Consider the following 14555-nt stretch of genomic DNA (forward strand, 5'->3'; position numbering starts at 1 on the left):
AAAGCGGGGGCTGCCCCTTTGGCGGGTCAGGTGGGCAGCAGGTCAGCTTCTGTGGTCGGCCCTCCAGGACACTGGCCGTGGCTCAGGATGGAGGCAGGTGAGCGTGCAAGGATCCCTGGGCACAAGCCTAGGTGCTGCCTTTGGTGGCTACAGCACAGTCCCCCCACTGTCAGGTGCTCCCAGGGGCAGCAACACCCACCTCCACACAGGGGCAGGTTCAGCAAGGGGCCAGCAGCCCAGAGCTGGGAGCCATGGCCCATCCACGTCCCAGAGAGGCTGGGCAGGGAGACAGGCCCTGCCGGCACAGGGCCCGGGGTGGCGGAGCTAGGACTGGCCTTCAGGCTGCTGGGCTTCCCACCACACGACCGAGAGAACTTGTCCCCAGAAAAGCTGCCTTGGAGCCATGGGCTCCAGACACAGAGAGATGCGGCCTTCCGGCAGGCATGATGCTATCTGCAGATAGCAGAGCGCAGACGTGGGACAAGGCCCTTTGGAATGTGTCTGGGGTTGCCTCACAAGGTTCCTCCCAATGAGACGGGGCTTGTGAACAGGACTGAGAAGGAGGAGCGCCCAGCTCTCCTGCATCCCATCACGGGGCTTGGGTGACAGGAGGGGAGGCCCTGCACGAAGGCTGCAAAGGAGTCTCCAAGCCAAGCTCTGACGGATTCCCAGGCAGCTCGAGCCTCCAGCAGAGGCAGCAGGTGGAGACGAGGAATTGACAAGGCCCAGCAGCCTCCTCAGTCCACAGCCGGGAACACAAGGAAGGGGGAAGGTGCAGAGAAAGGCCTGAGATCTATGGTGAGCCTGGCAGCCAGCCAATGGAAACCGCCGAGGTCCCAGACGTCCTTGAGGGTGGCCTACAAGTGGCCGGGAACTTTGAGAGGCTCTCTCATGTGTCTGATACCAAATGTATAATTTAATATTCTATATTTTCAGCCCAGACAGGAATTAATTATTTAATGTCCTATCAAAACCAATTCCATCCTTCATACTACTCCAGGCAGCGTGTGGGGGCGGAAGAGTTCAGTGACCCCAGCTGGCATCACGGCAACACCGGGGAGGGTGCAGATCAGACATGCAGCAAGTACGTGCTGAGAACCTGCCAGGGTGCCTGGCACAGGATCCCAGCATGACGCCTCCTGCTTGGCAGGTGCCCAGCGGGTGTGCGGGGCTACAAAGGAGGGCGTCAAGGTTTCAACCCAGTCTCCACTGACTCTCCAGAAGGTTCCTCCCCCAAGAGATATGGTGCCAAAAACAAAAGAGGCAAGAGGCAGCCATCCCCAGATAGCTGTGTGGCAGGCCCCAGGCTGTACGGGACACAGTGGACAGACAGGTCCAGCCACGCCCTGCAGAGCTCTCGGAGATTCCAGGGCAGGAAGCAGACTGTCAATAAACAGAAAGCAAGGCAAAGAACATGCTGGGTCCAGACTGAACCCTGCAGTGACGCAGGTGAAGCACGCAGGCCGCCAAGGGCACGGACCCTGTCTGCTCAGCCTTCACAGCCCCGAAGGGGCGGCCCTGCTGTGCCTGGCCCGAACATGCTGCTGTCACAGCCAACCGACATCTGTACGGGGCTGGAGAGCATCCCCTATGGTTCATGTCCTTCCTGGAACCTCAGAATGCCACCTTCTTTGGAAATAGGATCACGGCAGATGTCATGAGTGAAGATGAGGTCACCCTGGAGTAAGGTGGGCCCTCGATCCACTGTGACCAGGGCCCTCAAGAGAAGAGAAAAGACATGGGGAGGAAGGCGAGGCCACGTGGAGTCAGATCCGCTCCCGGGACCTCTGGAAGGAGCGTGGCCCTGCCGACAACACCTTGAGTTTGGAATTCTGGCCTCCAGGACAGGGCAGAATAAATCACCCTTGTTTTGCGGCACCAGGCCCGTGATACTTTGTTACGGCAGAGAGTGGACGCCAGAACGAGGATAAATGTCACAAACACAGTGCTCAGCCCTTCAGAGCAGATAGGCTCAGGGATACAAATGCCATAAGGTGACCCCCGGGGCCCCTGAACCCCTGCAGCAGAGGCAGCCGGCCACTGAGACAGGAACCCCAGGGAGTGGGGGGCGACAGCTGAGAGGCCCAGGAGGACGAGAGGTACTCTGCCATGCCAAGAAGTCAGGGACGGTGTGCTGTGACTGCAGGGACAGGGGTTCCACCTTCCCCAGAGGCCCCTGGCACCCTGGGTTCGGGATGTGGGCCCCACACCCACCCCATGCCAGGCTTGGCCCCCTAATGGCCCTCTTTCCCAGGGAACAACCTCCCCAGGCTCCATCCCTGTGCCCCCACCCCCTGCTGCTCTCTCTGGATCCTTCCCTCCTAATTGGCATGGAAAGTCAAGTCCCTGAGCCTGCAAAAGACTCGGCTGTCCCCACACACCACTCCTGGAGCAGATGGGCCCTTCATCATTTGCTCATTTTACGTTCCCCTAATCATGCAAAGAGCCCTGGTAATTGACAACGATTCTCTGCACAAATGGCGGACCCACAGAGGAGCGAAGGTGCAGAGACCCATCCGCTGAGACAGCCTCCCTGCCGGGGTGTGTCAAGTGAGTGTGGGGCTGATGGGTGTGAGCCACAGTGGGCAGTCAGGGCCGGGGAGAGGAACAGAGCTGAGTCAGCTGCTGACCTGCTGCAGAAGCTCAGGCACTTAAAAATTCATCGGAAGATGTTGAAACAATGAGGGGATAGAACAACCACTCACCCTGCAGACTCCCAAGTCATCCCCAGCCACGGCAGGTAGGCAGCCCAGCAGAGACTCCCAAGTCATCCCCAGCCACGGCAGGCAGGCTGCCCAGAAGCAGGCAGGTTTCAGCTCGGCCGGAGCAGGCCCCCAGGCACTGGACCTGGGGAGGCTTCCGGTCACCTGTGCAATGCCACCAGCAGCTTCTTGCATGCCTCCCATGACAGGGAGCTCACTACCCAAGGTGGCAGACGAGAAGCCTCCCCGGGATCCAGTGCCACTGTGAGGCTCAAGTACACCCCAAAACTCACACTTGAGGTCCACAGGTGACTAGCAGCTTTGCTTAAATTGATTCTAGTAGGTCGGGTGTGGTGGCTTACACCTGTAATTCCAGCACTTTGGGAGGCCGAGGCAGGCAGATCACGAGGTCAGGAGATCAAGACCATCTTGACCAATATGATGAAACCCCATCTCTACTAAAATATAGAAAATTAGCCGGGCATGGTGGTGCGTGCCTGTAGTCCCAGCTACTTGGGAGGCTGAGGCAGGGGAATCGCTTGAACCTGGGAGGCGGAGGTTGCAGTGAGGCGGAGATTGCAGTGAGCCAAGATTGCACCACTGCATTCCAGCCTGGCAACAGAGCAAGACTCAGTCTCAACCAAAAAAAAAAAAAAAGATTCTAGCAACTCATGAGCAAAGGAGCAAAAAGAGGGAATCCAAAATAAACGGTAACCAACCCCCACGTGCACACGTGCAATGAAGCCACCTAGATGAGCAGCACAGGAGCACACTGAATGAACAGGTGATCATTAATTACCCACCACCACCACGCACCCTGCCTCACACTCCTACGACGGTGCCGGCGCCGTTCCCTCCGCCGGGGCGCCCCTGCCCTGCCTCCCAGCTGGACCCCAGGCTCCTCCGAAGTACAACTCAAAGGACACTCATCAAAGCAGTGCTTCCTTAGGCACATGGGTGCCCACTGCAGTGGGCCAGCTGCCCTTCTCAACGCCCGCCACACTTTGTCATTTGATTAGGGAGGGGGGTGCCAGCCTGGGGGGCATGGTGGGGACTCTGCAAGCACTCAACGGATGCTGGCCCACCCAGGCCAGCCTCTCCACCCAGGCTGGTTCCCAGGCTGTTACTTTATGGAACATCACCAAGCTGACCACTTGGCACAGCTGCCTTTTTCTATATGCATAAGATGCTTCAATAAGAAGTTTGCTAAAAAAAAAAAAAATAAAAAAAAAAAAAAAACACCTCTGGCTTTAAACATGTTTTAACTCCAAAGATTTTTAATTAGCTTTATTCACTCAAAACACACGGATAAGCTTGACGGCTCCGTGAGAATGCTGGTAGGGAGCAGAACCAAACACCCAGGGAAGGAAGGACCACTGGGCAGGCAGCTCTATCAGAGACCACAGGTGCACACCAGCATCCCCTCCCACTCAGCCAGAGGGGCACGGTGCTGTCCACAACTCACACACTCAGCCCCACTTCCAGCCTGATGACCCTACCTGAGCCAGCCACAGTGACAGGCAGAGCCTAGATAAGTTGGGCCCTTCTGGAGGGTTCTCTCCAGAGGACTGGAAAGCACAGCCAATATTCATCAAAATGCATGAATCTTCTCTGAACCAGTGACTTCATTTGCTCTACAGTGTCCTGCGATTGATTCTTCTGAACTTCTGAGCCCACTCAACCAAGGGCGGCCCAGGGAAGGGCATGCATGCAGCCCCCGCGGCTGTCTACTTGGTCCATGTCCAGCTGCAGTGGAAGCGCCTGCCCCGCCCAGCTGCACTGTCTGCCTCTGCTTCTTCCCCACAAGCTCAAGTTCAGTGTGCTCAGGCATCCCTGTCACATCGATGAGCAAACACGGCCCAGTGACTTGTGTTTCTCAGAGCCCTCTCATTCCAAAACAAGTCTTGATTCAAGGGCACAGCGGTGGCCGGTACTTCCTGAGGGCCTGCCACTGTGGACTCTGCAAGTGTCGTATTTATTAATAATGGTGCACCGCCAGGAGTGTGCAATGTCATTCAGATTTTACACAAGCAAGGTGCTCAGGCTGCAGGTGAGACGTGACCCCAGGGCAGACCCCTCCCAAGTTTGGCATGGTGTTCTGCTGGGCCCCCCGCCTCCGATTTCCATCTAACAGCTCTGAAATGACTGGACTCTGCATCTGGCCTCACCTGGTGATGCTCAGCTGCCCCAAGGTGGAGGTGGGCACACGCTCCATGCCATCTCCCTGACCTTGCAAACCCACCACGGTGCCGGCACAAACCCTTAACAAAGCACTCACCCACTTACCCTTGGGCTGGAAGGAACCACAGGTGCCACTGGGACGGCCCATTGGTGACAACCAAACTCAGGTGTTCCTGAGTGTTCCTGAGAACCAAAGTTCTCAGCTACCTACAAACTCACCATTAAGGGGACTTTGCTAGACAACCAAGTTTAAACTTGTTAAATCCCAGAAAGAGAAGCATGTGCAGGAGACTGATCTGGTCTCATTTCCGTACTGACAGTTGGGGGGCGGAAAGGCCCAGCCGGGCCCAGAGCCACCCTGGGAGGCTGAGATGCAGCTCAGAAACCAGGGGTGAAGGGGCTGGAGCAGGCGGGAAGGGAAAGACAGAAAGGAGCACCCATGTGGGACCCAGGGTCCCAGGCAACCCCAAAGCTTCCTGCAGGTTGGAAGGCTCTGCCACGTGCAAGAAACTCCGCGAGAACAGCACGTGAGGGACTGGCCTCGTCTGATGCTTGCCTCAGCCCAGAGGCATCTGAGCAGTGGCCACAAAGTCTCCATCCTGGAGGAGGAGTCTCAGAGCCTACCGCGTGCCTAACCCTGCCACAGGGAGGTCCATTATAATTCAGAGAGGCTAAGTAGCCTGCTGAAGGTTGCCCAGCTGGAAGGACTCAAACCCATGTCCATCTGATGCCACAGTCTGAGCTCTGGCCAGGGTCCAGCTCTAACCTCGTCCCAGACAAGAGGAAGCCCCAGACTTGACAGCACCACACATCTGAGCCTGGGCCCCGTGTCAGAGTCAGTGAGGCCCATGTGTTTGCGCCTGTGTCTGGGGGGTGCAAATCCCCAATCTCCTACTGGAGACAAGAAAACAAGACAGGCCCAGAGACAGCACGGAGCCCACTCAGCCCTGCTCTGAGGGGCACCTGCACACATTATTCACCCTGCCAAGACCTTCCTCTTCTGCTGGCAACACCCACGTCCAGAACAACCCAGTGGCTGCATGCAGGGTCAGAGCTCTGTTACCAGGAGAGCAGGTGAATTCTGCAAGCGCAAAAGCCTGTGTTCATAATCCATACTCCAGGGGTCTGCTGGGCTCACAGAGCACAGCGACCTGGCTTGGGGCAGGTGGACAGGAAAAGGTGTGTTCCACTCTTCCAAGATGCACAGGAGGCCCAGGGGCAGAGGCTGCCCTTCAGGCAAGACTTTCCCAGTCACACGGGGGAGGGAAGCCAGACAAGGCAGGTGCCAAGCCCCCGCTCCCCACCCTGGGCCCTCCTGCTCTCCCTCATCAGTGGTGGTTCCCAGAGGGGTTCCCTGGGGCTCAGCCCAACTCAGAGGAGGGCCCAGGCAGCAGGCCCCACGCAGAAATCGCACCTCCTTTGGGGCAGGGTGGGGTAGGGGCCATCTGCCGGGTCCATTCAGCAGGAAGGGACCTCTTCACCTCCACAGCCCTCGGGGACTAGCCATGGAAACTAATTGCCTCGAAGCATAAAACCACCCCAGGATGGGGGTGGGGGAAGGGGCAGTGAGGGCCCCAGACCCCCTTGGATGGGAAACAAAGCTGAACACAGCTGCTCCAAGCCCACCCACCTGCTACTCCAGGGAGCACATGCCCCAGCAGAAGCTGGATTTTCAGAGGCATGGACATCTGGCCCCAGGGAATTCATAGGGCCTAAGATCCTGCCCTAACTCCAAAAACAGCAACGGCCACCCCAGGGCCACCCGGATCCCACGCCACCCCACCCCGCAAAATGTAACTTCTTAACCGTTTTCAAAAGCACAAGTTAGCAGCACTGAACACACTCACACGCCATCACCACCGTCACACACACATTCCCCACGTGCCTCCCTGGGGACATCACGGACTCCACTTACCCCCAGCACCCCAGGGACATCAGAGGCCGAGGGATGAGATCACAGCAGCCAGGACACAGACCAGAGGGATGATGGCCGGCCTGATACGGCAATCAGCGAGGCCAGGAGCCACCCCTGCCCCTGCCTCTGCCTCCCATCCCCCACCCCCGACCCAGGGGCTGCTTTTGCATCTTCAGGGGTTCTCACCTTCAGTTCCCATTACATCCCCATGAGAACCGGGGGTGGGTGGGATGAGCCCCCATTGCAAGATGAGGGAACTGTGGCCCGAGGAGGGAAATCACTGCCCAAGGGCACGCTGCAGGTGGAGGTGACAGAGCTGGTCCGGCCCAGGGCTCTCCTGTGGCCCCGGCTGCCTCCACTTCTCCCAAGGACTCTCAGCTCCCCACCTGCCCAGGACAGGCCTCCGGACGCAGAGGGAGGGAAGGTAAGGATCCTGCGTGGCCAGCCTCGTCACCACCAGCCCTGAAGGAAAGACGAGGCACATTCACAGCAACCCTCTTCCACGTAGAGCAACGCAGTGTCCACAGAAAGCAGCCACTTCTCGCTGCTCCCCACCGGGAGCCCCCAGTTCCCAAGCCCGAGCTCAGGCTGAAGAGGCAGACCCTACCTAGGAGCACCCCTTGGATGAGCCTTGAGGGCCTTGTGCTAAGGGAAATAAGCCAGTCACAAAGGACAAATACCACGGGATTCCCTACAGGAGGTCCCCGCAGGACTCTCTTACATGAGGCCCCTGGAGCTGGCAGACTCATGCAGACAGCAAGCAGAAGTGGGGAGCCAGGAGCCAGGTGAGGCTGGGGTGAGCGCTGAATGGGGGCAGAGCGTCCGCCTGGGCGGATGAAGCAGTTCCGGAGACAGACGGTGGTGATGACTGCACAGCAACATGAGTGTGTTCAGAGCCACCGACCTGTGCCCTGGAAAATGGTTAAGAAGCTAAATATTATGTTCTGTGTATCTTACCACAGGCAATAAAACAAAACAAAGCAGCAGCTGCATGTGGGGGCCACACACACCTGGACCTTCCAGGCCTCCAGCTCTTTTGAACCCAAGGCCAAACACGGACAGGCAGGCCCAGACATGTCTGTCCCTACACCACCGGCCCTGGGTCATGGGGCAGTTTCCATAGAAACCGCTGTGTCCAGGAGCCACGTCACTCTCACAGACGGACAGACAGACAGATGCAGCTCTGGGAAGGGCTTTTGCAGCTTCCACATCTCCAAGTCTCAGCCTCTTCGTGGACACGATGAGACCAACATCCCCCAAACAGGGTCAGAGCTAGACAAACACCAGACTCCACCCCAATTAGTATCATGAGCCTGAGCTGACTGATGTGTTCCAAAGGGCGTCATCCCAGCGGCTGGCTTCAAGACACTTAACCTTTAATTTCCAGATCCAGGGAGGCTGCCATTAGCAAGATTAATTGTGTGCACACACACAATTTAATTTCCCCCACCTCAGAAACAAAAGTGACACTTACCCCAATTACAGGACGCCGGGCCCTGGAGGACGGCCCGTCATTCGCAAGGAGACGACACGAACAGCATGGAAATGAAGCGCCCCTGCCAGGGGGGCACGGACACCGCGTCCCCGTCCCCGGGGAAGCCTCACTTCTGAGGAGCTCTTTGCTGAGATCAAGATGGCCCGAGGCAGGCCCAGCAGGGATCTGGAGCTGAGCTGAGCTGAAAGGGGTCTCAGTGCCGCCTGCTCTTCCGCCCTCGGGGTGGGAAACCGAGGCCCAGCAAACCACAGGCTAGGGGTCGGATACCAGGTGACCCCGGACAAGCTGGCCCCCAGGTCTTGGCCTGGGTTCCTCGTCCAGGAAATTAGAGTCATCACAGTGCTCCTCTTACAGGGGGTGCTGAAGAGTGGGGGCTCACGGGCACGAGCCTAGAACATGCCTGCGCCTGTGTGGGAGACAGCATGCCCACTCTGGGTGCTAGCTGCTGGCTTTCTAGACTGGCCTGACCCCTCCTAAGAGCCTAGGAGTCAAAGGGGTGGGGGAAGGTGGCTACGGCACAGTGATCTGTGGTCCTCGGTTCCCTTCTCTCCCCAGGGCCATCCTGAGACCCGTGGAAAAGACTGAGGGATGCTTGGGAGGGAAAGGCACTGGGTCCGGGGCCTGGGGGAGCACACAGCTTGCCTTGGGGCAGGTGCGGGCAGCCCACAGCTCTGCAGCGAGGACCACCCCAGTCCCACACTGCAACTGCACAAATACATTAAGCCAGCCGGCCCGTCGGCACCTGCTTCCTCAGCGACCGAGCGCATCATGAAATCCCAGGAAACTCCCCAGGGCACCCAACAAGGCTCGGCTGTTTGTTCATAAGACATTTCATTTACCAAAAAAAAAAAAAATTCTTTCTTCTCTGTCCCCCGTTAAACCTAATCAGGCTTTCCCGATGTGATGGTGTTTTACTCATGTCTCAACTGTTAATATCGACACAAGGCTGAAGACCTCACAGCTTCCACGAAAAAAGAACTCCAGGCTGGAATATTAGTGCTTCCCATGAATAATACATGACCCCGCAGAGCCACTCCTGGGATGACCCCACGAATTACTGTCTCTGCAGTGAAAGGACCTGTCATCCTGGCTGGGAAAATTAGCTAGTAACTAACAGGATTCGGGCACAATCCGGGAGGCTATGGCGCCAGGGTGTGGGAGGGTGACCCGCGGGGGGCTGAGGCAGGTCCCCAGGCAGGAGTGGCAGCCAGGGCACGGGTGGCATGGATCGCGCCAGCCTGGCATGTCCACAGGGCACAGAGCCCTCCACACAGCCGAGACTCCAGGGGGTGGAACCAGGGAGCCCAGGCCGGGAGTCTGGGCAGTGGTTTCTTCCGAGGAGCCAGAACTCAGCTCCACCGCGACCACACGGAGCCTTGCTGCCTGTCACAGAGGGACTGATGGCGCGCCTCACACAGGCCGTGGGGCATCCAGGAGGAATCGTGGCCGTAAGCCCAGGAGTGAGCACGGACTGCAGCTTCCCAGCCCCGGACTACATTTCTTCCTTCCAAGAGGTGCAGGAAGAAACCACTTGGGAGGGCAGAAATGGGAAAAGTGCCGAGGGTCAAGGGGCCACAGCTCTCCCTAGTTGGAGCAAAGACGACCACCCCCCACCACCCCCCTACAGTCCTTCTCCCCTTTGTCCATGAGAGGCAGATGCTTGATGGCTCAGGGCTGCCTGCTAAAGACAGCACTCCCCACCCTCCCTTGCAGAAAGGAATGGCCCCAGAACCACGTTCTGGACACTGTGTAAGAAAGGAAGGGGAGGTGAGGGAGGGTCATGCACTTAAAAGGAAACAGCTGCCTCCCCTGCTTCTTTCCTGCTGCATGGAACATGGACGAGATGGCAGGAGCTCAGCAGCCACCTTGAAGCACGAGGTGGAAGCTGCACACTGGTGACGGCAGAGTGAGATATTCAGCACTCCTGAGCTGCTTGTGGGGACTATGGCACTGCCTGGGACGTGGGCACTATGGAGGAGCATCTCTCTTGCTACCTCACTGCCAGCCACCCGTCCCTGCAAACTGGCAAGGACCTGCCACCTTTCACACCTGATAAACAAAAATACTTTAAGATCTTCTAATATCTATTTGGGCATTTTCTGGTCTGAAGTGGGGAAGTTAAATGAAATAAGGTAGAGGAGTGAAAAAAGTAAAAAAGGCAAAGAGGATTTTCTCTCCGAGGCTCTTGCAAGGGAGCACCAGAGCCCTGCTCAAGGTGCTCAGCAAGCAGAGGCCCGGGGGACAAGGGTGCAGGGGGCTGCCAGGGCCCGGCACTCACGCCACCCTCGGGAACACAGTTTCCAGCTCTAGCTTCTTCTCCCTCCCTCCCTCCCACTCTCAGCAGGAGGGATGGTGGGGAGGATGGTGGGGAGGGATGGAGGGAACGGATGGGGGGATGGAGGGGGAGAGACAGAGGGGAGGAATAGAAGGGAAGGAATGGAGGGGGAGGGAGGGGAGATGGAGGGGAGATGGAGGGGGGATGGAGGGGGATGGAAGGGGAGGAATGAAGAGGAGGGATGGAGGGGGAGGGATGAAGGGGAAGGATGGAGGAGAGGGATGGAGGGGAGGCATGGAGGGGGAAGGATGGAGAGGGATGGAAGGCGAGGGATGGAGGGAAGGGATGGAGGGGAGGGAGGGAAGGGAAGGAGGGAGAGGGATGGAGGGGAGGGAGGGAAGGGAAGGAGGGAGAGGGATGGAGGGGAGGGAGGGAGGGGGATGGAGGGGGAGGGGTGGAAGGAGATGGAGGGGAGGGATGGAGAGGGAGGGACAATGGGGAGGGATGAACGGGGAGGGATGAAGGGGGAGGAATGGAGGAGAGGGATGGAGGGGAGGCATGGAGGAGAGGCAGGGATGGGGAGGGATGGAGAGGGATGGAAGGAGAGGTATGGAGGGGAGGGAGGGAGGGGAGGGAAGGAGAGGGATGGAGGGGAGGGATGGAGGGGGATGGAGGGAGAGGGATGGAAGGGGATGGAGGGGAAGGATGGAGAGGAGGGATGGAGGGTGAGGCATGGGGATGTGGTTGGGAGAGGTGGGGATAGAGGGCGTGGAGTGAGAATGGAGGAGAGGGGTAAAAGAAGTGGGTGAGTGGACCAAGGCAGTCGGGGGAGAGATGGAGAGAGGGGGAGAGATGGAGAGAGGGAGAGAGGAAAGGGGGATAGGGAGGTTGAAGGAGAGGGACAAAGGATGGGGTGCCAGGGGTGTGGGGAGAGGAAAGGGATGAAAGAGGTGGGGTGTGGGGAGGAGGGGGAAGGAGAGGGATGGGGGCATTGGGTAGGGTGGAGGGGACCCAAGGGTGGTGTGGGGGATGATGAACAGAGGCCAGCGGTGCAGGGGAGGGGTAGAGGGGGATAAAGGGGAGATACAGGGGAGGGGGTGGGGATCAGCAAGGGGCCTGCTCAGGTGCCAGCGGGAACAGGTGGCCCGGGTTGGCTCCATGGGGCGGTGCTGCTTGGAAGTGAGGCCTCCTGGTGCCTCCGCGGGGCTACAGGGCTTTGTGAGCCAGGAGCGTCCTTTGAACACAAACAAGCCTCTGTTTATTTTGGAAATGTGGGGGCTGAGGAGGTGGGGAGTGAAAGCCAACACTTGTTAGAGCACCCTTACCGGTGCATACACCTCTGTCTATAAGCACACTGGGGAGGAGATAGAATTAAGTCACTTGGCCAAGGTCATCCCAGGGGTCAGCAAAAATCAACCTGCATCGATCCCTGGGCCCCATGCAGGGCTCGGCCAAAGGGCAGCCGAGCACCTAACCTGCCTGGCCGTCCCTCCTGGGTCTCCGTGCCTGAATCGGGCGTCAGAGTCCAGCAGAGACAACTGTCCTTCGGCTCCAACAGGGACATGGGGGCACAAGGAGCTCGGGAGGGCAGGGCAGGCTGAGCTGCAGGGCTGGAGGGAGGAGAGGATTCACAGGCCAGAGATGCAAAAGGAGGGGCGAATCCGTGCCAGGCTTCGGCTCAGAGGCCACTGCAGACGAGAACAGCGGACCTGGCCCAGCCTTGGCAATAAAAACCATTCCAGGTTCTTGCAAGGGGGAAAGAAAGAGCCAAGCGGTTTCTATCCGTGGGGAACTTGCCCGAGCCCACCCGAGAATTATCATCAGGATGATGTCTCACAAAAAGACTTCAAAGTGAGCCCAGGAACACCTCCTTCCTGGTCATGAGGCACAGGTTTTGCTGGGCGGTGAAGGGCCCTGGCCCTTAGACACACAGTAAGGCGGACTCAGCTGCTCTTTCTGTCAGAGGATAGCACAATCCAAGATCTACGGCTCTGAGTCCGATCTGGGCACTTACCAGACAGCCTGAGTCCCACCTCCCTCGCAGACTCCTCTCGCCACCCTCCCAAATCCACAGGCCTCTAAAGGTGGGAGTCTGACAGCCAGGTGCCTTCAGGCTGTGGAGGGGTCACACAAAGGCCCCACAGCTGCAGGGTGGAGGGTGGAGAGGGCTGAAGAGGAAGGGAAGGAGGAGAAAGGGAGGGAGGAAAGAAGGAAGGAGGCTCAGGTGGTAGAGGCAGTGGCAACAGCAGCTGGGCCTCAGCTGGTCCTCGATCCCACAGTCGGGCAGCGCCGTGGAGGGGCAGCGTGGAGGAGGAGGCCCTAGCGACAACTCTGGGGTCCTCAGGCGGCAAGAGACCTGCCCTGCACGGCCGCCTACCAGGGGCGAGCCCTCCTCCCCGGCCTTCATAAAAGCAAAATCTAGACAGAGGAGCCAAGAGGGCCGACACCCACTCCGGCCAGCTCCAAAGGTCACCTTCAAGAAACAGGGTTTGCAGGAAGTCAAGGGTGCCTACAGAACAGGGGCGAGCGCCCAGCCCAACCAAGGAGAGGAGGAGCCCAAGCGTTCCTCCGTCGCCACGCGGCAGCTTTCACTGCCTGATCCTCGGAGGGTGGCGGGACGGCGATTCCACCCACAGCTGCGATGACCGAGGCCCAGCATTGCAGCAAGTGGCAGAGAAGCCAGAGTCCAACCACCGCCCCTGAAACCCACCGCACCTGACCCACACGGCAGCCGCGAGAGTCGGGCGCCCATGTGTACCGCACACACAGCTGAATGCTTTACAGGACCTCACGGACCCTCACAGCCCTCTGGAAAGTTCTGTCGTAATCTCCACCTTACATCTGCAGAAACTGAGGCTCAGAGAGAAGGAAGACAGCAATGGGCCCAAGGCCACCCTGCCAAGCAGCATGACATCTACCCCACAGCCCATGGCTGAGAATCCATCCCCGACTCCCCGCCTTCACTGCCCGTCAGAATTCGGGGAAGCTGCGCGGGTGAGACCCTAGAGGTCACCTCGCTGGATCCCCCACAGTACCCACTGCCACCACCATGTCCGCTCTAAAGTGCCCTGTGAGGGCTCCAGGGACCATGGACACACAGGGTTCCACCCTTTCCCAAGGATGGGGGAACCGGGGCTCAGCCTGGCCAGGGATGGTGCCAGCCATCAGCACCAGCTGCAGCCAGACCCAGACCTGGTGCAACTGACCCAAGAAGGAGACCTAAGCTCCTTCAACACAGGCCGGTGACCGGAGAGGCGGCTGGGTGCATCCCTCCACAAAACCAACAGGAACACCATGGCCACAAGGATCACAGGGCCCAGCAAAGGCGGAAACCACCTTTACGGCCTCTGAGCCCAAAGGAGAGGCCCCCAGAAACCTCCAGAACCCCCCGGGTGACCCCACACAAGGCGGCTGTTGGGAAATTTTGCCACAGTTGCCCTCTGTCCAGGGAGGCCTGAGGGCCCAGCAGGGTTCACAGGCTCCCAGGAGGAGGAGGGGCCAGCCCTTTCCCCACCATCTCAGGCAGATCCTTAACCCCAAGGGGACTACAAACCCCTCCAGGAATCTAAGGAAGGCTGTGGGCCTCTCCCCAGAACACAGGACACCCCAGGAGGCTCCGGATCCTGGCACCCACCCTGGACCCCCAGGGAAAGAAGCCCAGACCTGGGGCCCCCGAGAAGAAACAGCAGCCTGTCCCCCAGCAGGGCCTGCCATGACCCCAGGCAGGGTCCAGAGCTGAGCACTCTGCTGGCCCTCACCTGCCCTAGACCCTGGGGTAAAGGACGGGAGACAGCACAGGCGGAACACAGAGCCCTGGCCATCAGCGTCACCGCTGTTGATGCGGGAGGCAGGAGGAAGGGCAGAGGTCGATGTTCTGAAGGTCGCGTGGGGGCGTCCGGAGATGGCGTGGGACAGGGGCGACAAGAAAGAGGGAGTTAAGCTCCAAGCCGAGGCGCCGAGGGCCGCCCGCAGGAGAATGACACCAGC

General features: G+C 58.9%; 2 protein-coding genes across 5 annotated transcripts in view; both read right to left on the minus strand.

Moving 5' to 3' along the window:
* VAV2 (vav guanine nucleotide exchange factor 2) overlaps positions 1-14555 on the minus strand; it is a 231062-nt gene that overhangs the window by 117573 nt on the left and 98934 nt on the right.
* LOC100462255 (uncharacterized) lies at positions 11933-13873 on the minus strand. The gene is given in 2 exon segments (XM_054520861.2): positions 11933-12963; positions 12966-13873. Coding segments are annotated over 2 exon segments (672 nt in total). The 5' UTR covers positions 13321-13873; the 3' UTR covers positions 11933-12646.

The sequence above is a fragment of the Pongo abelii genome, chromosome 13 (assembly GCF_028885655.2).
Source record: "Pongo abelii isolate AG06213 chromosome 13, NHGRI_mPonAbe1-v2.0_pri, whole genome shotgun sequence".
Classification (NCBI taxonomy): domain Eukaryota; kingdom Metazoa; phylum Chordata; class Mammalia; order Primates; family Hominidae; genus Pongo; species Pongo abelii.